This window comes from Geotrypetes seraphini, chromosome 1 (assembly GCF_902459505.1).
Source record: "Geotrypetes seraphini chromosome 1, aGeoSer1.1, whole genome shotgun sequence".
Classification (NCBI taxonomy): Eukaryota; Metazoa; Chordata; class Amphibia; order Gymnophiona; family Dermophiidae; genus Geotrypetes; species Geotrypetes seraphini.
This window is the reverse complement of record NC_047084.1, coordinates 364,048,524-364,076,166: the sequence shown is the minus strand read 5'-3', so window position 1 is coordinate 364,076,166 and position 27,643 is coordinate 364,048,524. Positions and strand designations below refer to the sequence as shown.

Below are 27,643 nucleotides of genomic sequence, written 5' to 3'. Positions count from 1 at the left end.
ATCGAAGCGCACCATCTCCAACTGGATGGCGGCTTGTATCTCTTTCTGCTATGCCCAGGCTGGATTACCCCTTCCCTGTAAGGTCATAGCCCATAAGATCAGAGCAATGGCAGCCTCTGCAGCCTTCCTCAGATCGACACCAATTGAGGAGATTTGTAAGGCTGCTACTTGGTCCTCGGTTCATACATTCACCTCTCATTATTGTCTGGATACTTTCTCCAGACGGAATGGACAGTTTGGCCAAACCGTGTTACAAAATTTATTCTCCTAAGTTGCCAACTCTCCCACCATCCCATTGAGGTTAGCTTGGAGGTCACCCACTAGTGAGAATACCTGCCTGCTTGTCCTGGGATAAAGCAATGTTACTTACCGTAACAGTTGTTATCCAGGGACAGCAGGCAGCTATTCTCACGTCCCACCCACCTCCCCTGGGTTGGCTTCTCTGCTAGCTACCTGAACTGAGGAGACACGCCCGGACCATCGGGCGGGAAGGCACTGGCGCATGCGTGGTGCGGGCATCTTGAAACTTCTGAGTTTCTTCAAGCAAGACATGCTTGTGAGACGTCCGTATCGGGGCTCTGTCGGATGACATCACCCACTAGTGAGAATAGCTGCCTGCTGTCCCTGGATAACAACTGTTACGGTAAGTAACATTGCTTTCTATGAAAAGTATGCACCAGTTCTAGTGTGTGAATTTGAAAATGGGGCATGCACAATTCTCTAACTGTCATCTGTGATATGGGTGCCGGTTAGAGAATCAGGGCTGTTAGGCGGGGTTAGGCAGGCACAATTCTGTATAGGATGCCAGTCTGCAATACTCAGCTGCTTCTTAGGCAGCTGCTGAGACCGGCGTCCCATACAGAATTTCTCTTTAGTGCATATATGCCATTATTTTAAACATTTATGTGCTTAATATACAGATAAATGTTAGTGCCTCTTTCATAGAACAACCCTTTATTGCCTCATATAGCCTTGCAAGTGGATGTTATGTGAAAATTATACAGGTGGTTCTTTAAGACATTATTATTTAGAACAATATAATGATGTAAAAAGGCTAGTCATCTTGAGTCGATCTTATTGGCAGTTCCCTAATGTGAAGGGAGTTCAGAGCTTTTGTGTCTTGTAATTTGAGAGATTCTAGAATACTGCGGGTTTTAGGGCTCCTTTTATCAAGGTGCGCTAAGGGGGTTAGCGCGTCGGACATTTTATCACGCGCTAACCCCCGCGGCGCACTCAAAAACTAACGCCTCGTCAATGGAGGCGTTAGCGACTAGCGCGGGTTAACCGCCTACCGCAGCTTGATAAAAGGAGCCCTTAGTCTTGGAAGCAGTTGTAGATCATCAGTGAAGGATGTTGTTGGGGTGGGGGTAGCTCAATAAAAATATATGCAGAACGTTCATGACCCACAGTGAAAACATCTGACTGTTTGATCTGCAAAGCAAATAAGTCATGAATGACACCTTATTGTAAAAGAAAATATGTTTCGCTGAGAATCTGCTATTCTGTCAAGGCAGTTGTTGGAAGCTGTAGGGGAATATGCACTTTAGTTGGCAATTGTCCTGATGATTCTCAATGGAAAGCTCTCATTAAGCATGGGATCAGGTGCAGCAGCCACTAAAAAATGTCCCCATCATAAAAAAATTGTGTGATTTATTGACAGGCAGTGAATAAAAAGGACATATTTGTTTTCTTCATGTAGAGCAGCATTTTATACAGATCAAAGCAAATCTAACATTGTATTCATAGCACATTAGAGTTGGTTTTATTGAAAGTCTTTAGGAAATTGTCATTCAGTGCGTATTTATGTTGACTTCTATATATAAGTGTTTATGAATTTCATGTATAAATCATATTTTGTCCACTATTAACCCCCTCTTTTACTATGATGCGCAAATCGATGTAGCGCGTGCTAATCAAATTAGTGTGCACTAAACGCTAATGTGTGCATGCTAGTCTATGGACGCATTAGCATTTAGCATGAGGTAATTCGATTAGCGCGCACTAAATCAGTTAGCGTACCTTAGTAAAAGAGGGGGTAAGTGTTCCGAAATCTATGTTGCGATAAAGGTCTCCTCTGGATTAATTTGTTGAGACAGGAATTTGATAATAAAATCCTTTATCATCACTTAGCACAGTGGTTCCCAACCCTGTCCTGGAGGACCACCCGGCCAATCAGATTTTCAGGCTAGCCCTAATAAATATGCATGAGGGAGATTTGCATATAATAGAAGTTGCAGGCATGCAAATCTGCTCCATGCATATTTATTAGGGCTATCCTCAAAACCTGATTGGCCTGGTGGTCCTCCAAAACACAGTTGAGAACCATTGGCCTTAGCATGTCACTGGTGTTCTATTTACATCAGGGGTGTCCAACTTGCGGCCCCATTAAGTATTTTGTGTGGCCCCGGTCAAGGGTGATGCAGTGTTTTCCTCTGCTGCCCCCGGGCGTTTACTATCTTGCCGGCTCCCTCCTCTGTCTTGCTGCAGCGTTTGCGCGGCCCCAGAAAAACTTTTTCCAGCCAATACGGCTCAGGGAAGCCATAAGGGAAGCCTGGTTTACATGCTTTATTTACAAGTTTAAATGGGAAGCTCCTCCATAGGCTTCTTCCTAGCAACTCTCCATACTTACAAACAGTATGGGGAAGGGGAAAGAAGGTACCAAGCCTCGAAGCAAAGCAAATCTGATAAGAAGAGGCACTGGAGATGTCAAATCCAACCGAGTGGCCAGAATTCCTTCATTAGCAGTTTGTATCAATAAGGCATTCTGACCATTCGGTTGGATTTGACATCTCCAGTGCCTCTTCTTGTCGGACATACTTACAAACAGACACTTACATAGCCACCTGCAACCTTGAATCCAAAGTACAACAGATGTTTCTATTGTGAATATTCTTTTGTTGTTGTTTACTGTGTAATTATATTGCAATGTTTTATATGATTTCAACTGATTTCTACTATAATTGTATGCCATTTTGATGTACTGTTGAAAAGTACTTTAAGAAAATATAATAAATGCAAATATAAACATTAACATTTACTAGACACTAGACAGCAAATTCACAACTTATGGTTTTAAATAGCTCCTTCCCAGTTTACTTCTTACAGTAAACTTTCCTAAATATTTGTTCCAAAGAGGAAAAGCATTTACATTATTGGATTATTCTGTTTTCAAACTTGTGGCTTGCTACAACAAACCCACAGCTTGAAGCTGCAAATCACTTCCAGTTAACTTCTTATAGTTAACTTTCCTAAATACAGTTTCTGGACAGGCAAAACAATTTCCATTATATGATTCTACTCTGATATTAGCTTATGGGACTCATTTTCAAAACAGATAAATGTCCACAAACTGGCACAAAGTATCAGATGTTTTGTTTTTTTTCTTCGGAAAAACAGCGAAATTGCCATTTTCAAAACTCATGTGTAACATATTTTCTCTTTAAATATATATCCCAGATCACAGAAGGTTAGAGAGAATACAGTGTTGATTCTGTAGAAACTCATGTGTAACATATTTTGTCTATATCTCAAGGGAGCATGTCATGGGTAGAACTAGAGTGAGGTTATGATTTGGTCATTTATCTATAATAATGGAACTTTCTTAAAAATGTCCAGAGTCAGAAATAAAACTTTTAGGCTAGACCAGTCTCAAATAATAATTAAGTTCCAAAAAGGTGCCCAAACTGGCCAGATAACTTCTGATGGGATAAAGGAAAGACCCTTTTTTAATATCTAGTGGTCACTGACTCCCCCATACTACCCTCTTATGAAGTGAAAGTTATAGTACAATCCAGGATCTATGACAACTACAGATATAAAGACCATTCCTCTTAGATCACAAGCCAGTCCTTGGAGTAGCCTAGTGGTCAGTGCAGTGGGCAGTAGGAAAGGGGACACAGGTCCATATCCCACTTTATCTGGTACACTTGTGGTAGAAAGTGTGAGTACTCAAAAAACAACAACAACCAAACAAACCACAAAATGCTTACTGAGAGGGGACATGATACAGACTTATAAAATCATGAAAGGCATAGAGAAGGTGGAGAGGGACAGATTCTTTAGACTAGCAGGGGCAACTAAAACAAGAGGTCACTCAGAAAAACTGAGAGGAGACAGATTCAAAACGAATGCAAGAAAGTTCTTCTTCACTCAACGGGTGGTAGACACCTGGAACGCGCTTCCCGGAGAGGTGATAAGACAGAGTACAATTCTGGGGTTCAAAAAGGGACTGGATGACTTCCTGGAAGCGAAGGGAATAACGGGGTACAGATAGAGGTTTACCTCACAGGACACTGAGCAAATAGGGTATGGACATTTTAGGTTAGGTAGGGAACATTTTCAGGTCATGGACCTGGAGGGCCGCCGCGGGAGCGGACTGCCGGGCACGATGGACCCCTGGTCTGACCCGGCAGAGGCAATGCTTATGTTCTTGTATAGGTGACACCTGTCCAGTCAGGTACAGTTCATATTTTACTATTCTTGGAGGGCTTTATTGTACAATGTAAAGGAGTTATGATGTGATAGGTACCTGAAACCTATTTTGTGAAGTTCACTGAAGTGCCTCCTAGACTGACCTGCTCTGCTGAGATGTCTGTGTGCCCTGTCTAGTAAGAATGCAGGCTCCTAGACATCCCAAATTACTTGTGTTTGTGCATTTTTCCCTTGGACACTTTTTTGTTTGAAAATAGCACTTAAAGAAAGACACACTATCTACAATTTGGCAAGTTTCTGGTTTGAAAATGGGCATGTTTGGCATTGGAGTTTTGGATGTTTTTTTTGTAAAAGATCCAAAATTGAATTTGGATGTCATCCCCAAAATGCCGCTCTTTTTCCTTGCAGATCTGAACCACACTATTTATTCTAATTAGGAATTTATAATCATGTGGCCCCTTGGTTGGAAATGGCCAGCCTTCTTATCGCTGTTTAGCAACATTCTAAACCATTGTTCTTCAACCACCAGTCCACAGACCGGTGGCAGTCTGCAGAAATTTCCTGCCCGTCCACAGGGCCAGCATGTGTATTAGTCCCGAGACAGTGTTCTTCAACCGCCGGTCCATGGTGCGATCGATGTGGCGTTATCTTCGGGTCGGCTCCTTCTTCCTCACTGCCGCAGTGCACAAAGCTGTGGGCAGCGGGTCTTGCACGTGAACTGTAAGTGTCAGAGAGAAGTCTTCCAGATGAGGTGTGGGACGCACAAGGAGCCGCTGCCCGCAGTTTTGTGCTCTGCAGCAGTGAGGAAGTTGAAGCTGGCCCGAAGATAACACCGGGGGCGGCATAAAATGGACAGGCGGGAAGCATGGAGGGAGGGAGACAACAAAGGTAGGGGTAATGATTTTATCTTTGAATTTAGTGATTGAATTTTGCCAATTTTGAGAATTTACATCTGCTGTCTGTATTTTGAACAGTTCAGGAAGAAACGCATTTGTTTCTATTTCTCTGGGAGTTGTACTGCATGCAGAGTTTTGCATCTTAGGGTTTGTTTGTATATATTAGTACTTTAGTTTTTGGTCCCGTATTTGCAAAGGGGTTATCTATGTTCTGGTAGGAATGAATGTTGAGAAGCATACAGTGTGCTTTGTGTATTTTAATTTTGTGGTTAACCATTATGGGTTCTTTTTATTAAGTCACACTAGCGGTTTAACGCACATAATACCACGCGCTAGCCGCTAATGCCTCCCTTGAGCAGGTGGTAATTTTTAGGCCAGCGCGGGGGTTAACACGTGATGAAACGTCATGCGCATTAACCCCGCTAGCGTGGCTTGATAAAAGGAGCCCTATGTGTTGTTAATAAGATTATATTGTGTGTATATATGAAAAATGAATGGAGAAAATAGTGTTACAATTAGTGCTATTATGGGGGCAGAGTCTGGGGCGGTGTCTGATCCATGACTTAGCCCAGTGTTCTTTAACCGCCGGTCCACAAAATAATTATTTTATTTCTGCCGGTCCATAGGTGTAAAAAAGGTTGAAGAACACTGTTCTAAACCAGGTACAATTCAAATGGCACTGAAGTAAAGGCTGTTTTGTTTACCTCATTGGAATAACTACAAGACGGCATTGCATCTTCCAAAACAAACAATATTTGTTTATTGTTAGTATAAAAACTTACAGTATTACAGCAGCAGAGACATATCAGAAAAATGTTTTGTCAGTTCAGAATATGCAAAGGAGAGAAGAATTTGCACCCATATGCTTAGCAGGGGGCTAGCAGTTCCCCGTAGCATAAGTAAGTGAATCTCTCTGGCTCTACCTAAAATACACGTGATTTTTATACAGAGCAATTCTTCCTTTGTTCCAAAAAAGTCCATCCCCGAATTCTGGTTATGTAATTCCCTATTGGTACATAAAATAATGTATATCTAACTCCTCCTCCTCTCAGTCCACGCCTCTCTCACCTCCACCCCCCTCCCCAGTAATGGGGGGGGCCTTGCAGAAACAGAGAACTCTTGGTGAACTTTCTTTCTTCAGCACTGAGATATGTAGATGTTAATTAGTCTGTGCATTTCCGGGATGGTGTCCTTGTATGCTGAAAGTTGGCAAAGGTGACCTTTCAACAATCCAGCTGCTTGGTTCCCATAACTTGGTTCAGAGACAAGGAGCAAATGTTTTGGTACCAAGTTCTCTCACCTCGCTACACCCACATCGTCATGCAGGGATCCTTGCTCATTATAAAAGTTTTATGGCTTTCCAGGGTGCCTGGCATATGAAGTCATACAGCACTGATAACAGTTAAGCAGAACCTTGGAGAGATATCCTCCCAGCAGGGAATGGAAACAAAAACATTGTTAGCATTGCAAAGGCTGCAGATGTTTACAGACAGCAAGGTACAGGCTGGGCCTGGCTATGGGAAAATATAGGTCTGTAGTGTCCAGCATACACAAGTGAGGCCAGTATGTCCAGTTGAATCATCTGTATGTCCAGGTTATATCCATGTCAGCACTATCATGTTTTATCCCAGCCTGTCTATTACAGTACCAACATGCTTTCCTCTGCAACATGTTAAGGAGCCACTATAGCAGGGATAGGAAATTCCGGTCCTCGAGAGCCGGAGCCAGGTCAGATTTTCAGGATATCCACAATAAATATGTATGAGATGGATTTGCCTGAACTGCCTCCTTGAGATGCAAATCTATCTCATGCATATTTATTGTGGATTTCCTGAAAACCTGACCTGGCTCCAAACAAGCTGCTGAGTTTTGGAAACTCCAGGAAGCAAGGAGTATGTGATTTACATATGTAAATACTATTATTTACCTATGGAAATACTTTTAAAATGTCATCAGCATAGAAAAGGGTAATAGAATATTGCAGTGTGTGGAACAGCATTGGTTTAACACTATAGTGCAGGGGTAGGCAATTCTGGTCCTCAAGAGCCGGAGCCAGGTCAGATTTTCAGGATATCCACAATAAATATGTATGAGATGGATTTGCCTGAACTGCCTCCTTGAGATGCAAATCTATCTCATGCATATTTATTGTGGATATCCTGAAAACCTGACCTGGCTCCGGCTCTTGAGGACCAGAATTGCCTACCCCTGCACTATAGTGTTAAACCAATGCTGTTCCACACACTGCAATATTCTATTACCCTTTTCTATGCTGATGACATTTTAAAAGTATTTCCATAGGTAAATAATAGTATTTACATATGTAAATCACATACTCCTTGCTTCCTGGAGTTTCCAAAACTCAGCAGCTTGTTCGGGTTTTGGAAAGCCCCGAGCTCTGGCCATGTCTGGAGGGCCTTCAACAAGCATGCGTGGATGACGTCACGTACATTGCCACATGCTGGAGGTCTTCCAGATGCAGCCTGGAGGTCAGGAAAAAAGAGATTAGTCTTTTTGGGAGTGGAACTGAAGGTGGAATGGGGTGGAGCTAGAGGCAGAATGGGGTGGGTTGGAGATGTAGAACAAGGTTTCATTGGTGTGATCCATATTTAAGTAAGCCCTCTTAGACCATTTCAATGGCAGGCATAAATTGGTGCACCAAGGCGCATTGACTGGTGTGTAATTTATAGTATTCTATAAAGTATGGATGCAACCAGAATATACTATAGCCATGGTTCACCCATACTCAGCCTACAAGTAAGTCCATCTTGCAGTTAGGCATTATGGCACAGACAGTAGGTGCTACCTTATAGAATAGTGCCTAGTGCACATAGGTACCTAGCTATCAATTGATGCCTTTGGCATGCATAAGTGGTGAGTATTTCTAGATGCCAGTTTATAGACTTGCCCCAGGAGAATTTTACTTCCAGATTTTCATAACTGCTAGCCCAGTTGAGAAGACAACCTGATTATAAATATCTAATATTTATTTCTATAAACTTATGACAAAATGATCCTTTTGAAGCAAAATTAATGTTCTGTGCTCAAGGAGATAGTTTAATACGTTAGCAAGTTTGTGTTCAATTATTTTTTTATATATTGTGTAGATATAAATATATATATATATATATATATAACTTTTTTTACAGTGTCTTGTGCTTGATAAATTTGAATCTGTTCCTACTGAATGGGACCTAGTTAACAGGTCATTGACATTAATTGAAGAAAAGAAGTTCTGGGCAGGGATAGTTTTTCAAAATATGGATGATCAAACCAGTGATATCCCTCCGCATGTTAAATACAAGATTCGAATGGACATCGATGAAGTGGAAAGTACTCAAAAAGTCAAGGACAGGTAAAGTTTAAAATAAATGTCCATGGAAGAATTCTTTTCCACAAGGTACCGAAATTTCATCTTTTAAATGGCTCTATTGCTGCCACATTGTTGATATACTGATCTGTATTTCTTTCTCTCCTTCTAATATCCCCTTTCCACTTTCTCCTGTCTTCAAGTGACTACTGCCTTGTTAAACTCTAGACAGCTCATAAATCAAAAACTGAGATATTCTATATCCCATCTAATCTGATCTCCACCCTTGGGACTCGTCAGCCTGGACTCTGCTCCTCTATTATTTTCTTTCTTTGCAAAAACTTTTGGCTTTCTCAATTCCTGTTTATCCCATTCTACACATATACTATCTGCTCTCTGTTCAGTTCTCAGTTTCTAGCTATCAAATAACAGAAACAACATCCCCTTTCCTTTTAACTCTTTCATACACAGTTGACTGGTTTCCTTCAATCCACCTTCAGGTTTTATAAACTTTTGCAGCCATTCTTCTTTCTTTCTCTCTCCCTCTGCTTTTATTATGTACTCCATAACGCCATGTTCTCTACTGGCTCCTTATAAAATACAGATTCCAAAGGGGGGGAGGGGATTCCTTCTTATTTTCAAATATTTAAATTATCTAGCTCATTCTTACCATCTCGTGCTCATGCCATTCTATGAATCATATCATCCTCATCCCATTGAGTATTCTTAGCATTAGTATGTTTTCTTTGACAGCCATTACTCAATAATATTCAGACCTTGCCTATTCTATTTTCTTTCAATCCTAAATTTAAACCCTAACATTTTGTTTTGGCCTTTACTCAATTATTTTACCTTCTGCTTTATGTTAATTGCTTTACGAGGCATGTTGGTAATAATGAAATGAAGACATCATTTCTGGAGTTGAAGTAAAGGGATAAATTGACAAGGGTACTAATTATGACACAAAATTAACTCTTTAAAGAGATTCTAAAGTTACTTTGAGAATAAAAGTACTCTAATTGAATGTAGTCACATAAACTTCAAAATCTGTGCCCAGATTACTTCAGCCTGATGATATAATGTGATTGCCCCATTAATCCACTTTGGCGCATAGAAATAAGGGTTAACAACAAAAGCAACACCATGTATAAAATGATATCTTTTATTTGGCCGAAGTAATACATTTCTTGACTAGCTTTCCAGAGCTTTCCCTAATTTAAACAGAACTAGTAACATAAAACATTACCAGAAAATGTTAATCATAACACCTGACTGCCTGTCTCATTCTTATTAACATCTCATGATAACATAGGAGATCTTTAACTGAGCTATATTAAGCATCAATATGCATCCAGCAGTAAGTGCCATTTTAGCGTACAGAATAATTTTCTTTTTTTTTGAGGGGGGGGAGGAGGAGGAGGCTAGACTTCAGAGCTAGATTTGTTTTAGCAGTGTCTAAGTACTACAAAGATACGCAAACTGACCAGATGACCACTGGATATTTGAAGGTATGACCCCCCCATACTCCTCCAGTGCTCACAGACCCCTCCCACCCCCCAAAAATCTGAATAAAAGAGTACATACCTGTCTCTAGAACCAGCAACAAAAGAGATTCCACTGACAAAGCCTGGAGCCTAAGAGTTTGGCTTGTGTCTTAGATAAAGTAAGATCTCAAATGAGGTCCTTTAATTCTTCCTGAGTTATTGAGGCTCACCTGAACTTGAAATCAAGAACTCAGGATTGTTTCTGGATTCCAGTTCCATAGAGTCATCAGCACATGCTTCAGAGCCTTCTTCCAAATCCAATGTACAAGTTCCAGGTGGTTTCAGAATTGGAAGATTGTCATCATGAGACACAGGTCATATTGCAGATTCAAGATTAGGATATTGAATTTGACTTTGTTTTTAAAGAAAATCCAGACACTTTTGTTAAGCAGAAATAACAATCTGTGCAATGGTCCTTCTGCTTCCTCCAAACCATTGGAACAACAAATGCCATTGACGGACGAAACGCCTTTCAGCCATGCTCCAAGGTTGTTGGTACCAGATTTACAACACATGTGAGGTGCCCAAACCTTATCTTGATCTCCAATTTTGCAGCCAAAATAGGGCTTTCCTTATAAGTGGAGTCATATTTCTCTTCTGAGACTTAACTATATACTCCCCACAAATGTAACAGAAGATGTCAGCGTGGTCCGCACACTTTCTTGACATTTTACTAACAAAACAACAAAAACGTTTCAACAGCAACAACTTGATAACTAAGAAGCCTGATACAAAATTGACGATTTAATCTCAACTGTGCTGATGAAGCTTGAAAATTGCTGATGATGCAATAGGCCTACAGAGAACTGCACATTCCAGCTCCGCCTCCTCACCTATAATAATTTAATTATATAGCACATTATTACATCATTAAAATTTATACTTCAGCTTAAAAATCTAATTTGAGGCAAACTGTTTTAATATTTCAGAGACTCTTATAACATTTACTCCAAGCATTAGAAAATATAGTGAAGCAGTTAATTTTTGCATTATAATGCTCTTTTGCCAAAAATCAGAGGGTTATACCAAAAAATTAATCAGTTTTCAATTCAACATCCCCAAATCACTATAGAATACCCACTACAATTAATTCCCCCAAACCTCTGTTGCACAGTGAAATTAACCTAAATATAAACTACCCAAGTGGTCTAGATCACAAATACTCATATAAAGAATTTTTAACCCACTACATGCGAGAAATGCAACAGAACTTATCTGTTAATCCAGGAAAAGGCCTCAGAATTGGAGCCTACGCGTAGTCCTATTATGGACTGAACTATCAGCGTAGTATTACCACTCAAAGCTCCAATCATAGGCCAGAAAAACCTGGAACTTATAAAATCTTTTAATTTATTATTATTTTTTAATAAATTAAAAGATTTTATAAGTTCCAGGTTTTGCTGGCCTATGATTGGAGCTTTGAGTGGTAATACTACGCTGATAGTTCAGTCCATGATAGGACTACGCGTAGGCTCCAATTCTGAGGCCTTTTCCTGGATTAATAGCACAGTGAAATTAGACACCAATTTACAGAATAACTCACAGGGGAGATAAGAACATAAGAATTGCTGCTGCTGGGTCAAACCAGTGGTCCATCATGCCCAGCAGTCCGCTCACGTGGCAGCCCTTAGGTCAAAGACCAGTGCCCTAACTGAGACTAGCCTTACCTGCGTACGTTCTGGTTCAGCAGGAACTTGTCTAACTTTGTCTTGAATCCCTGGAGAGTGTTTTCCCCTATAACAGCCTCCAGAGGAGCGTTCCAGTTTCTACCACTCTCTGGGTGAAGAAGAACTTCCTTACGTTTGTATGGAATCTATCCCCTTTTAACTTTAGAGAGTGCCCTCTCATCCTCGCCTTGTCCATTATCCTCTCCAAACTAGACTACTGCAATGCCATCTACTTAAGCCTATAAAAAAAAAGTCTTCAAAGTCTCCAGCTAATCCAGAATACTGCAGCCAAGTTGATCTTTGCAAAACGCAAGTCTGAGCATGTCTCCCCACTCCTAGCCAAACTTCACTGTCTCCCAGTGATTTCCAGAATCCATTTCAAATGCTCCTGCCTGGCTTTTAAGATCATTCACGGCATCCTTCCTCCCTTAATCCCACTATCTTATAACTCCTCGAGTCCTGACTCTACCAGACCCGCCCAAAGGTATAAACTATCCTTCCCCTTTCTACACGGTATTTGCTATGCAGACAAACTGGGAAAATCCCTTCTCTTCAGAATCACAGGTCTTTGGAACGACCTTACTACCCCACTGCGGAACCTGGGCTCCCTCCAATTATTCCGCAAGCAACTGAAAACCTGGCTTTTCACTAAAATGTAATTCTATCCCCCATTACTCTTCTCTTTTATATATAAGTTCATGTAAACCTTTTTTTCCTTCTCTTCCTATATTTTAAGTTCTTGTAAACCGTGCCGAACTCCACATCTGTGGAGATGATGCGGTATATAAACTTAAGGTTTAGTTTAGTTTAGTTTAGTTCTCTCTACCTTGGAGAGGATGATCAACCTGTCTTTATCTACTAAGTCTATTCCCTTCATTATCTTGAATGTTTTGATCATGTCCCCTCTCAGTCTCCTCTTTTCAGGGAGAAGAGGCCCAGTTTCTCTAATCTCTCACTGTACAGCAACCCCTCCAGCCCCTTAACCATTTTAGTCGCTCTTCTCTGGACCCTTTTGAGTAGTACTGTGTCCTTCTTCATATATGGCGACCAGTGCTGGACGCAGTATTCCAGGTGAGGGGGTGCCATGGCCCGCTACAGCGGCATGATAACCTTCTCCAGTCTGTTTGTGATCCCCTTCTTAATCATTCTTAGCATTCTGTTCGTCCTTTTTGCCGCTGCACAATGCACGGATGGCTTTATTGACTTGTTGACCAGTACTCCTAAGTCTTTTTCTTGGGGGGTTTCTCCAAGAACTGCACTATCATAATCACCAGTTTGTTTTGAGTTCATAAATATTATTGTGATTTATAATAAACATAACAGAGGAGGAACAGAAATGACCAGATCAGCGATGGAAAAACCCCCATAACTCTACATATGTTATAATTCTTGGAGGAGATGCTCCATATAAGAAATGGAAGAATCTTTATCCCACTCTCCTTTAATAATCTTCCCCCCGCTTACCAGAAGTCTGGATTTCCCCGGATCTGTGTGTAACTTCAATAAAGCACTATTTAACACCAATTAAGTAGCTGATTATTGCACATTTCCTCATTAAGTTATATCTCCATGCAAATTCCAGTGCCCAGTTTTGGGCAACCTATATAGTATTTGGGGGATATTGTCCTCAGTGATCAGTTTTCCAAAAGCCCTAACTCCTCTCCACTCTACTGTCTGCATTTACTCATACACTCATCCTACTACTATTAATCTTTTCTATAGTGATGCTAGATATATGCAGCACTGTACATTAAAGCATTCAAGAGACAGTCCCTGCTAGGTAGAGATAACAATCTAATCAAACAAGCAGGTTAGGAATTTTCTCAGGCATGGGTGCCTTTACAAGCAAGTAGGGGTTAGGAGTTAAAAGCAACCCCCAAAATTTAGGCTTTTAGCCTGGATTTGAATACTAATAGGAAAGGAGCTTGACATACTAACTCAGGCAGTGTGTCCATGTATATGGTGCAGCAAGAGAAAAGGAACGTAGTCTGGAGTTGGCAGTAGAAGAGAAGGGTACAGATAAGAAAGACTTGCCTGATGGAGTTCTAGGGGATGAGTATACTGAGGCTCTGTAGAGTGAATGCACTTGTAAGTCAATAAGAGGAGCTTGATCTGTATGCAGAAATGGATAGGGAGCCAATGAAGTGACTTGAGGAGAGGGGTGATGTGAACATAGCGACTCTGGTGGAATATAAGTTATGTAGCAGAATTTTGAATGTATTGAAGGGGAGAGAGATGATTACATGGATGACCTGAAAGAAGCAAGTTACAATAGTCTAGGTGAGAGATAAGGTGTGGATAAGGGTTTTGGTAGTGTGCTCAGAGAGGAAGGGTCAGAGTTTGATGATATTATAAAGAAAGAAATGACAGGTTTTTCTGGAATGTTGGATCTATTCAGAGAAAGAGAGATATGTTAAATATGTTATCTACAGAGAAAGAAAGTGGCTGTGGGGCGAGAGAAGAGGTAGGTTTAGGTGGAAAGATATGTAGCTCAGTCTTAGCCATGTTCAGTTTTAAGTGGCAGTGAGATATCCAGGCAGCAATGTCGGGCAGGCAGGTTGAGACTCAGACCTCAATGATTTTAGGAAAGGAAGAAAAGGTAGCGGAGTTGAAGGAGGGTTGGGCTGGGGGAGGTAGAGGTAGAAGTGTTTTGATTGAGAACCTAAAGTTAATCTTGTGATCTTTATCATAGAAATGCTCAATCATAATCTGTGGGGAAAGTAATGGAGGGGTTGTAGGTGAAGGCACTTTGAGTAGATTGTTCAGTGTGCCAAAGAGATGACAAGAGTTGGAGCCAAGAGAGTTAAATGGGTGTAGTAGTCTTGTATGGCAAATGAAGGCAGTCTAGGGGAATTTGAAGTCAGCATGATTGTAGGTTTTAAGTCAAAATGAAGTCAGCATGAGTGCAGATTTTAAGCCAAAGACATTCAGCAGACCTGACACAGAAACATAAGTAGCAGATTTTAGAGGTCAGCCAGGACTGAGGTTTGGCATGCCTTACAGAGTGGGAAGACCAAGGGTATCTAGAGCAGAGGAGAGAATAGTATTAGAGGAGGAGACAGCCTCATTGACAGACTTGTATAACATAGTGGTTGAGAGGAGAGGTGAAACAGAGATGAAGGGTCAATAGCCTGAAGATTCCTAAATATATTGGTAGAAATTGGCTGGGTTTGGGGGTGGGGAGGATATGAATTGTGAAAGTTATCAGATGATGGTAAAATAGGGATAGAACTTCAGTGGAGAAATTTATGATGGAGCAGTTAGAGAAGAAGACAAAATAAAGGCAGTGGCCATTCTGTTGCATATGGGTGGTAGAGCACAGCTGAAGTTTGAATGAGGATGTTAAGGCTAGAAGCTTAGGAATATAAAGGTCAGAGAGGTCAATAATGTGAATGTTAAAATCACCAAGAATGAGGGAAGGATATGGAGGCTCAAAAAAGAAGGAAAGCCAGGAGTCAAAGTCCGTGAGAAAGGACTCATCGGAGGGGGGGCAGTAAATGACTGCTACTCAGAGAGGTAGCAGAGCGAATAGATCAGTATCTCTCAAACTGTGTGCCATTGCACAGTGGTGTGCTCCAAAGACATTCCAGAATTTTACTTTATTTTTTAAAATTCCCTTCATCGGTATATACTAGAATAGATGACATGTACATCACGTATGCAAGAGTCTGTCAATGTTATGAGCGTCTGTGTGTGCAATGATACAACTGCCCAGACAAGCATCATTCTTTGACATAATTAGTCCTTGAAAACTAATGGCAAGTAATTTTATTTGTATTTTTTTATGCAGCACTTATCCTAACTTGAGCAATAAAGCAATCAAGCCTTTGTTACCATTTTGGATCTTATCTTTGCGAACTTGGATTTTCTGCTTTGGAAAAAAGCATGACTGCAAATGGTGGATGATGCTTGTCGACTGTCAAGCTGCACTTTGAGCTAATTTGCACTCAAAAACAAGCACATTCATCACATTGATTAGCAATTCTATTCTATCTACTTTAGTTTCACCATTGTTACAATTGCCCATACATAGCTTAAAGATCTTTAAATAAATAACTCTCAAATTTAAATTTTTTGTTGGTTTTGCAATTTTATAATTTCAATTATAATGTGGTGCAAAATCATTTGCTCTGTTTAGTGTGCCATGAAAAACATTTGCTCCGTTTAATGTGTCGGAGTTAAAAAAGTTTGAGAAACATTGTTATACAGTATAAGTTCTAGCTAGATAATATTCAAGGTGATTTAAGTGGGCAGGAAAGACTTCTGCCTGCTTAAATTACCTGAGACTGCCCAACCTTTAATATTCACCAATAGTCAGTACTTAACCAGGGTGTCAGGTCAAAAGCACGCCGGGACAAAGGTGCGAGCAGACAACTGAGCGCAGCGCGGAGGTGCGTGCCGAAGAAAAAGACTGTTTTTAGGGGCTACGACAGGGGGATGTGGGGGGGAACCCCCCCCACTTTACTTTATACAGATCGCACCATGTTGTGGGGGCGTTGTGGGGAGTTTGGGGGGTTGTAACCCCCCACATTTTACTGAAAACTTAACTTTTTCCCTGTTTTTAGGGAAAACGTTATGTTTTCACTAAAATGTGGGGGGTTACAAACCCCCCACAACGCCGCCGTGATCTGTATTAAGTAAAGTGGGGAGGGGCTCCCCAACAAAAACCCCCGTCGCAGCCCCTAAAAACAGTCTTTTTCTTCGGCGCGCACCTCCGTCTTGCGCTCAGTTGTCGGCGCGCGCCTTTGTCTTCTGCGTTACTGTCTATGAACCCTTAACCAGTCAGGGTAACCACAGAACTCTTTCTTGAATGTTTAATATACAGTGCTGTGTACATCTAGCAGCGCTATAGAAATGATGAGTAGTAGTAGAAATGGGTCAGCAATCCATAGCTGATCAAGTTCTGAATATTGATTTAGCTGGCTGTGTGTTTGCTGGTGCCACATAAAGCAGATATTAAGTGCCGAAGCCCTGACATGGCCCAGTATCGAATAGCCAGGTACAACGCCAGCAGTGGTCAGCAAAATGCTCACTGCTGCTGGCTGAATTTTTGCCCCAGTGTATTATCACTCTTCAGACTGGGGTTAAAAAGCACCATTCTGAGAATGCATTACAATAGTGAATACCAGTGAAATATTGCTGCTTCAGAAAGCCATTGTGCATTTTCATTTGCAAAATCAGTACTTGATCAAGTTAAGACTCGTAAAGAATACTACGCTTCATGTTTGAAACAAATTTATGCAGAGTAGTAAATCACAGTGCAGACTCAACTATCCCCTTAATAGGCCTGAATATCTTTTGCAAGTTGAGGGAAAAAAAATGTTGCAGAACAAATATCTTCCAAGTTTTACTCAGCTAAGTCATTTTCAATAAATGAAGCAAAAGTACATGTCTTTGGATAATTTTCTCACTTGCATAAATTCATATAAAAAAGAATAAAGGAGCAGTGAACTCTACCTAGAAATGTCTCTGATGGAGTGGTGTACATTGTGCCCAATTACATTGATCCCTACTCTAATTCTCCATTCTGTAATGCTCGCTTATGCTATTAAATTTTATTGTGTCTTGGAAAAAAAGTGCACCTGAGAGATTTTAGTGTATGCTTAGTAACTTAAAATGTAAAGACTGAATGAAATACAATGCAATGCAAACATGTATTTCTCCTGTAAATGATAGGTTGTGGGCACCTGGGGCAAGAGCTGATGCCAGTAGAGACCTGAGGTACGTGTGGGGTGGATTTGCCTATATCCAGGATATGTTGGATCATGGTATCATTCGATTACATTCAAACAAGTCAGACCTGCTTGGTGTATTTGCACAACAAATGCCTTACCCCTGCTATGTTGATGATGTGTAAGTATTGATTCCATTTCTTACAAACTAAAGAAATGTAAGTAAAAAATAAAATGTGCAACTGAAATTTCTGCAAACAAAACTAGCAAATCTTTGTCATATTGTACACTGGAAGTTCAACATTTGAACAGCCTATGACAGTGATTCTCAAACCTGTCCTGGGGGACCCCCCAGCCAGTCGGGCTTTCAAGATATCCCTAATAAATATGCATAACATACATTTAGAAGAAGAGAAGAACTACCGTATTTTCACCCATATACCGCACACCCGTGTAAAACACGCACACGGGTATAGCGCGCGGGGAACACAAGTTTATGTAAAAAAAATTTAATATAGCGCGCACACGCGTATACCGCGCTTGCTAAAACCTCTTCCCGCCTACTCCGAACCGGCATCCTCCCCCCCCCCACTCGCTTACCCGAGAGAGCATTTTTTTTTTCATTCGAATCCGGTATTCCCCCTGCGAACCGGCATCCTCCCCCCTGCTCGCGTCACCCGCCCCTCCCCCGCGATCCTACATCTCCCCAGCACCGCAAAGACAACTCTTCCCCGATTGGGCACCGGCACCGGCACCAGCACCAATGCACAGGATGTGCCAGTGCCCGAAGATCCTCCCTTGTTGGGTTGGGCTGGGCTGAGCTGGGCTGGGCGGTGCGGTGCGGTGCGAGAGAGATTCTCCTTCTTCCTGCGCCGGGCTGGACTAGGCTTTGAGCATTTGCGCATGCTCAAAGCCTTCTGGTCTCACTCTCTCCGAGATTATCTCGGAGAGAGTGAGACCAGAAGGCTTTGAGCATGCGCAAATGCTCAAAGCCTAGTCCAGCCCAGCACAGGAAGAAGGAGGATCTCTCTCGCACTGTCCAGCCCAGCCCAGCCCAGCCAAACCAACGAGGGAGGATCTTCGGGCACTGGCACTGGCACATCCTGTGCATTGGTGCTGGTGCCGGTGCCGGTGCCCAATCGGGTAAGAGTTGTCTTTGTGGTGCTGGGGGGGATGTAGGATCGCGGGGGAGGGGCGGGTGACGCGAGCGGGGGGGGGGGGGAGGATGCTGGTTCGCAGGGGGAATGCCGGATTTGAATGAAAAAAAAAATCATGTGTACAACGCGCTCACATGTATAACGTGCATGGTTATGCACGGTTTGTAAAATTGTGTATAACGTGCGCGTTATATGCGTGAAAATACGGTAATACATATATGCACACAACATTAATAATTTATTAATCAATCTTACTTTTTTCATATATATTATAAATATATTGAATATACCACCCTCTGGCTTATACCAAACACCTATTTCAACAGACAACCAGGCAAATGCCCTTGTTGCCCCGAAAACCTGGATAATCAGTTCCACATTATCCAGTGTTTTATTTAAAATGTCCTTGCCAAACTGGTGCTTCATGGATTAAACTCCTGCTTTCATGATAAGATCTTGTTCTCTCTTGAATAACAACTGACAAAATGTTCAAGCCAGCCCAACACAATGTTGCGTTTCGCCACACAGGCATCCACAGGAGCTGAAGCCACTTCAGGTTTTCACTGTATTTTTCTCTCTATAATCACATTTGTTAATCATATAGATTGAACATTTTGATTTTGCATATCCATGGATTTTTAGATCTCATAACTATAGTGTGAGGCTAAGAATCTGTCTGGCAATCTGATACTATCTGTATAAAAATAAGTGGTGGGGTGCACAAAAAGAAAATATTAATTTAGTAGTGATATCTATCTACTAAACAGATAATAGTAGGCCTAAACTAATTGGATAATGTCAGCGCAGTGACTGCACTATCTCTGTATTCAGTGCTAATGCTTATTCATAAAGCACCACTGAAGCCCCGATGCTCAAAAGTCAAAGGTTGGTTGTAGTTGGTCTTACTTGCAATGCAGCTCAGTTTCTGATGCTTTAAAAAGGTTCTCGGAGTCTTTTACCAATCACGGTAGCAACCACTGAGAACCCTATGCAAATATGTTATAAGGAGCTCATTAGTATTAAAATGAGAACTCCTTGTGATGTACAGAAGGGAATGCCTACCTCTTACTGAGAAACTTTTTTGGGAGGTCTGGAGCTTGAGCGCTGGTAGGCAGCAGCAAACAAATAAAAATATTCTAGCCTCGGACCTCTTTTTGTTTTCTTTGTTGCTGCTGCTGCTACTTATCAGAGCACAGCACAGACCTGAACAGTATGGAGGAGTGGCTCAGTGGTTAGAGCTCCTACCTCAGCAGCTTGATTGTGTGGGTTTGATCCTTGGCAAGTCACAAATTAAAAGCTGCTTGTGAGCTCTGGTGATCATAAGCTGTACTGAACCCGTGCAGAAGAGCGGTGCCTATTGATTTGCTCTTCTATGGTGTAAATCCTTGTACTCAAAGTTTGGCATGGAAATCAGCTCTAAGTGCTATTCTAGAAATTGTGTACAACTCTTGAGCCCAAAAAAAGAACCTCATTTGTGAAAGTGCCCAAAAGTAAAAATTATATATATGCATATGAAAATTTCAGTATCCGGGAATTCAAGGTAACAGAAATCCCCAAGGAATCTCATGGAACTTTGTCAAGTAAAGAAAAAATGTCCAGAGTCCGCGCTACATCCTTAACTCTCTTTTTTTGTTAGCACAAACTCTGGACATTTTTTTTCTTGCTTGGCAAAGTTCCATAAGATTGCTTGGGGATTTCTCAGTTACCTTGAATTCCCGGATACCGGAACTCTCATATGCATATACATAATTTTTGATATTGGGCACTTTCACAAATGAGGGTCTTTTTTATGGTTCTATCATTGGAAAATACCTCCTTTGTTATCCATTTTGCGTTTTTGTATTAGCACAACTCGGAGCACCATTTATAGAATAACAGTTTCTGTGGATTTTTTTCGGCACCATTTTTTGATCGCCATTTACTGAATCTAGTCCTATATGGACAATGGTACTGAATATTTGGATTTAATTCAGCAGTGGTAGTCAACATCTAACAAAACAATGCCAATTGCCCTGATTGAGTATTAACTCAATTGTATATATTTTTAATAAGCTCCTCCTTTCAATTTTGTTGACTTTAAGAGTTCATTTTTTTCCAGATGACGGCGGCTGATACAGTATAGAATTTGAATTCAACATATTTTTTCTCCAGCTAAAACAAAGAAGGGCAATATAAATACACTGTTAATTTACTGTTTGCCTTTTTTTATTTTGCATCAGCTGTCAGGAGGAACAGATGCACACTGCTTCCTTCTCCGTTTGCAAATAATATCCATAGGCTTTGATTGGCTGCATTTTCTAAAAGAGAGCAATTTGTTCACACATTTGTGACAGCCATTCCTTCGGCACTCTCACATCTGTCAGCTTTTATATACCATGAAGAAAATAGATGCTGGGAAGTTGTGACTGAAGCATTTGTTTTTGCTTTCAGCTTACAAAGTTTCTATACAACATGATTGCTACCTGTCAGAGTTAAATAGTAACACATGCAGTCAATTTGTTGTAATATTGGTTAATTTTAAACCAATTAAGATTAATATTTACATTTTGATCACACATGTAAACATTGAAAATAATTATCAACTTATTCAATACAGATATATATACCTTCAAACCACTAATACAGTATTATTGTACAATCCCTCTGGAGGCTGAGCTCAAGGGTTCTTGTATGTCTGGTAGCTTCTGCTGCTGGGCTACTAAAACTTGATCCCTCCCCTTTGGGCTACCTGCCTGGGAGTTTCCTGTCATGCTCAGTTTTGTACCTGCAGCTTCTCTGCCTGGTTGAAATCAGTCTTCTGCTCGTGATTTGTTTTCAATTCCTAGTCTTTTTAAATTTATTTTGCGTGTTTGCCCACGTGCTGCGGATAAACTCTGTGCGAGTGATCCTTTGGTGGGAGATCACAGACATTTTACATTTTATCTGCTTCTGGAGGTGCTCTGTAAGCTTAAACTGCAGTAAGCCCTCTGGACAGCCTGCAGATTGCATCAGGTCTCTGGGATCGGGAGCCATCTCTCCCCTGGTTCGTCCACAAAGGGGTAGATCACAGGCTGCTACGGTTTAATGGAAGTATTGAAACCGCACCGCGTGTCTTCCTGATTTCCCTGAGGGGTCCTGGTGGTTGTGATCTGAGGTGACAGGGAAGGTGAGGCAGTCAGAAGACCTGAAAAATCCAGTTTAATCAGTTCCTGAGGTACTGATCTCCTTGCTTGTACTGTGTATTGCAGGCTGCCATAGACTTTCATTGCAGTACGTCTCTGTGGTGTCTGTGAGTCACAGCGTTTGCCGATTTTGGGGGGTGCTAAAATTGAGGTTTTGGGTGGTTTTCCTGAATTCCCTGGTCCCCCCACCTGTAAAATCTTAAAATTGCCATTTTTTTGCATTTTCCTGTATTTTTAACGGGCGTTTTTCAGGCAAAATCAGCACCTGCGGTGGCCATCTTGGATTTTCTTTAACATTTTTAAAACTATATTTGTTGGACTTAGAAGCTTCGTTTTTGCTCCAAACCACAGATGGCCACCTCAGGACAGGATGGCATGTATTCATGCTGTAAATGCGGTGGATGGATTGAGGTTTCGCAGCCTTATATTCTGTGCACCGCGGCCCGCAAGGGGTGTGAACCGTGCATGGATTCCGCACTATCTTCCTCCAGGGAGGCCCTGCTTTCATCCTATTCCACCGTAAATGTGATTCCGTTGTCTGGGATGCTAAAATTGAACGAGGAGGGCGCTTTCGTGAAACGCAAGCGCAGTTCCAGGGAATAGTCTCATAAGTCTTCAAAACATTCCAAATCTGATTCCCGCAGATTGGCTCTGGCCGCTGGGGACTAATTTCTACTGGAATTTATGGATATGATGTATCAGGCTTTCATAAGAAAGCGGGCTATGCCTGTGTCTCCCTCTCAGACTCCGGTGCAGCAGTCTGTTCAGCCTTTGGATTCCAGCATGTCAATCTGCTCTGTTTCTGGTCTTCCTGAAAGCCAGAAGCAACTTCCCGCTATTGCCTCGGTGCCTGCATCAATTTCTATGCCGTTGCTGTTGCATGGCTCTTCAGCGGGCTCTGCTGATGTAGCTAGCCTAGCGGATCTCGAGGATTCCCAGAACACTGATTTCCATGATCTGGGAGAGGATTAGATAGTGTTCAGGCTCTTTTAAGTCCAGTCACCTTTCCGATCTTATCTCTGAATCCCTGCAGACATTGAAACTTAATTCAGACTCAACAGTTCAGGTGGAATGTTCCGTCATGAGTTCTAAGCCCCTGCTTTCCAGATCACGTGAATCTGGTGGAAATGCTCTTGGAGGTTTGGAAGGCCCATGTGCTAGGGCCCATGTGCTAGGGCCATGGCTAAATTGTATACCATGGCATCAGAATTTTCCAAGCGCCTAGTCCCACAGAGGGTGGATTTGGCGGTGGCTCAGGTCACTAAACATACCTCTTTGCCCTCGGATGGAGAGGTTGTCCTGAAGGATGTCTAGGACCAAAGGTTAGATTTTGTCATGAAGCATCTTTTTGATTCTGCTGTGATGGAAGTGCGAGCTGCAGCAGCCACTTCCTTTGTGGCCCGGGCATGTCATACTAAACTTCATCAGGATCCTGAGGAGGTTGTCCTTCGAGATCTCATCTTCCTGGTTTATGGAGTTAATTATTTTGAAAGTTTTTACTAAGCTGGGAGCTTATTCAATTTCTTCTAGGAGAATGTTATGGATTTTCCAGTGGTCGAGTGATTCTTCATTCAAGGCTACACTGAGCAAACTACCCTTCAAAGGCTTGCTTTTGTTTGGCCAGGGTTTGGATGACCTTATGGTAAGTGTGCAGGACCTAAGGCGCTTCCTGGCTCTAGACCTCGTCTGACCAGGGGGATGAGAAGGCCAAATTTTTGCCCCTTCCAGAGAACCTCACAGTACGCTGGACCCCACTGCAGTGGAGCAGCATTTCAGAGGATCCTACAGACCTCGCTTTGGAAGTGCAGTGCACCAACAGCCTTCTAATTCTCAACCTTCTGTCACTTCCAAGAGAAAATTATGATGCTAGGTCTCTGGTTAGGCCCCCAGAATCAGGGGGCAGCTTTCGGACTTCCTTCCAGAATGGCTAAAGATAACCTCGGACTTGTGGGTCCTAAAGGTACTCAGGGACAGTCTTTGCATTTCTTCTGGCCGGCGGCGGACTTCTTCCTGTCCTCTCCCGCGGGAAATCCAGACAGGGCCATCAAGGTGCATGCTAAGGCATGCCAGTTACCGGATCTGGCAGCCATAGAGCCGGTCCCAAGGGACGATTTGGGCTCTGGAAGATACTCGATTTACTTCATTATGCCAAAGAAGGACTCCGATGATTGCAGACCAATTCTGCACATGAAAGCAGTCAACGCATTCTTGCGATTTCTGCATTTCCAGATGGAAACGGTGCGTTCTGTCATAGCATCGGTGGCACCTGGGGAGTTTTTGGCTTCCTTGGATCTCATGGAAACATATCTCCACATCCTGATATTCCCAGATCATTGGAGGTTCCTGAGGTTTCATGTTCTCAGGAGGCATTTCCAGTTCGCGGCACTCCCTTTCAGTTTGGCATTGGCGCCCAGATCTTTTACCAAGATCATGGTGGTGGTGGCTGCCTATCTGCGATCTCTGGGTGTGCTCGTGTATCCGTACCTCAACGACTGATTGATCAAAGCTCCCTTGTGGGCACAAGGCCGCTTGGAGGTTCACCAAGTGGTGTCTTTGCTGGAACGTCTCGGATGGGTGATCAATCTGAAGAAGAGTTGCCTCGAGCCGACCCAGGACTTGGAGTACTTCGAAATCCAGTTCCACACATGTCAAAACCTGGTATTTCTTCCAAAATCAAGAAAACTCAAACTTAGGAGTGCAATTCGGGACATGTTAGCGGTCTCGGCACCGACAGCCTGGCAGTACCTACAGGTGTTGGGTCTCATGGTGGCAACCATAGATGTGATTCCGTTGGCGAGATCTCACCTGCGTCCTCTTCAATTTTCATTTCTGACACGGTGGAATCCCCAGAGAGATGCGCTGGGGGTGCCGCTGCCTTGGTTGGCAGCGGCACACAGCAGCATGTTGAGGTTGTTGAACCCGGTCACTCTGAACAAAGGGCTCTCTCTGTGGGTCTTGGACTGGGTGATCCTAACCACGGACGTGGGTCTCTATGGCTGGGGTGCAGTTTTCATGTCAGTCCCGGTCCAGGGCCGCTGGATGGTGCGAGAGAGCAGATGGTCCATTAATTGACTGGAGTTGCGAGCAATCCGGTTAGCTCTACTGAGATTTCAGGGGTGTCTCCGCCAGAAGGTTATCCATGTGTTCTCAGACAACACGACAGCTGTTACCTATGTCAACCGTCAAGGGGGTACAAGGAGTCCCCAGCTGGGCTTGGAGGCTCGGTTACTTTTTGCTTGGGTGGAGCAACCTCTGTTGGCCTTGGATGGCGTAGGGAACATTCAGGCAGATTTTCTCATCATCAGACTTGGGACCATGGAGAATGGTCCCTGTCCTGGCTGGCATTCAAGACCATAGTGCACTGCTGGGGTCATCCTACCTTCGATCTGATGGCGTCTTCTCAGAACAGGAAGGCCAATAGATTTTTCAGCCAACGATGGGAGGTCAGCAGCAAAGGACTAGACGCTCTGGTTCAACCTTGGCCTGAAAGGGAACTTCTGTATGTCTTTACCCCATGGCCTATGATAGGACGAGTGCTGTGCCAGGTGTCCTCTCACAGGGGTCCGGTGATCCTTATGGCTCTGGACTGGCCCAGGAGACCTTGGTACACAGACCTTGTGAGGTTGTCCTCAGAGAGGGGTCTGCGTCTTCCTTGCCATCAGAAGTTGCTCACGCAGGGGCCAATTGCACTTCAAGATCCGACCCACTTTGGTCTTACGGCCTGGGGCTTGAGCGGGCAGCCTTGACAGCCAGGGGTTATTCCTCTGTGGTTATTGCCACACTCCTGTAGAGCAAGTGGAAATAGACTGTATTGGCCTACGCGAAAGCCTGGAGGTGTTTTCAAGCTTGGTGTGCATGGATTCAGGTAGACCCTTTGGTACAGTCGGTGGCTTGTGTTCTGGACTTCCTGCAGGCTGGCCTCAGGAAGGGTCTGGCGGTCTCTTCTCTACGTGTTCAGTTTTCGGGACTCTCCTGTTTAGGTCCCATTTTGTTCAGGGGTTCTCTGGCTTCTCACTTGGATGTTATCTGGTTCTTGAGGGGGGCGGGAAGGCTGAGGCCTCCCTTGCGCCTGCCTTACCAGTCATGGAACCTGAATTTGGTTCTACACTCCCTGACTTGTCCGCCCTATGAACCCCTGTTTGGGATCTCTCTGTAAGATCTTACCATTAAGACCATCTTCCTGGTGGCAGTCACATTGGCACGGCAAGTGTCAGAGCTTCCGGCTTTGTCATGAAGAGATCCTTTTCTTCGCATCATGGAGTCTGCGGTGATTTTGAGGACTGTGCTTTCTTCTTTTCAGAAAATGGTTTCCACTTTCCACGTCAACCAGGAAGTTAGTTTGCCAGCCTTTGTTCCTTCGGGTTCCAAGTATCAGGACCATGTTTTGCAGTCTCTGGATGTACGGCATCTCATTTTGAGATACCTAGAGGCCACTAACGATTTCTGTCTGTTGGACCATCTATTTGTCCTGGCGGGCCCCGCACATCGGTGTTGGCCTGATTCCAAGGCTACCATTTCATGTTGGATATGTGCGGCCTATGTGGCGGTAGGGAAGAAGCCCTTGGGGTGAAAGCTTACTCTACCAGAGGAATGGCTTCCTCATGGGCTGAATCTCATGCAATCTCGCCTGAGGAGATTTGTCGGGCAGCCACGTGGGCTTCCCTTCATATCTTTTCCAGGTTTTACCGGCTTGATGTGGCAGCTAAGGGTGATACAGCCTTTGGCGCTTCCTCAGATTACTTCAGAGCCTATCACCACTTAACTTCATCCTATGCCCTCTCATTGCAGTTTCCTTTCAAATGAAAGAGACTCAACTCATGCACATTTATATTATGTAGGTATTTAAATGACTCTTTCATATCTCCCCTCTCCCGCCTTTCCTCCAAAGTAAACAGATTGAGATCTTTAAATCTGTCCCCATACGCCTTATCAAGAAGACCACACACCATTTTTATAGCAATTATACAACTGGGCACCTCCATTTATGCAATCTGAGGATGCACAGTAGAAAGCTACTCAATAACAGACATGGGTGCCCAGAATCCATTATACTGCAGAATACTAGCGTCACTCGGTACTGGAGTGCCTAACATTTCTTTGTCTGCAATGAACAGCAGACATAGATGAGGAGCATAAATGCAACAATGAAGTGTGTAACTGGAAGCCCCAGCAATGCTCTGCCCATGTATATGCCCTTGCATTGATGTCCTATGTCAGGTAGGCATGTTAATTGCAGTAAAGCACTTAGATGCCCTGCTGGCATTTTTTGGGGCAAATGTATTCTTACACACATGCATAATAATATTTTAATCATTCCACTACCAATACTAAGGTTGTAATACATAGAAACATAGAAACATAGAAATTGACGGCAGATAAGGGCCACGGCCCATCTAGTCTGCCCACCCTGATGACCCTCCCTTACCTTTGCCTAGTGAATAGAGCCCACGTGTCGATCCCATTTGGCCTTAAAATCAGGCACGCTGCTGGCCTCAATCACCTGCAGTGGAAGATTATTCCAGCGATCAACCACCCTTTCAGTGAAAAAGAATTTCCTGGTGTCACCTCGTAGTTTCCCGCCTCTGATTTTCCACGGATGCCCTCTTGTTGCCGTGGGTCCCTTGAAAAAGAAGATATCTTCTTCCGCTACGATGCGGCCCGTGAGATACTTGAACGTCTCGATCATGTCCCCCCTCTCTCTGCGCTCCTCAAGCGAGTATAGCTGCAGTTTGTCTAACCTTTCTTCGTACGGGAGATCTTTGAGTCCCGAGACCATCCAGGTGGCCATTCTCTGTACCGACTCCA

General features: G+C 42.9%; 1 protein-coding gene across 1 annotated transcript in view; it reads left to right on the top strand.

Moving 5' to 3' along the window:
- LOC117345793 (phospholipid-transporting ATPase ABCA1-like) overlaps positions 1–27,643 on the top strand; it is an 815,268-nt gene that overhangs the window by 375,921 nt on the left and 411,704 nt on the right. The window contains exons 14-15 of the mRNA XM_033914956.1: positions 8,477–8,682; positions 17,525–17,701. Coding sequence (XP_033770847.1) covers positions 8,477–8,682; positions 17,525–17,701 — 383 coding nt within the window. The remainder of the gene's footprint in view (positions 1–8,476; positions 8,683–17,524; positions 17,702–27,643) is intronic.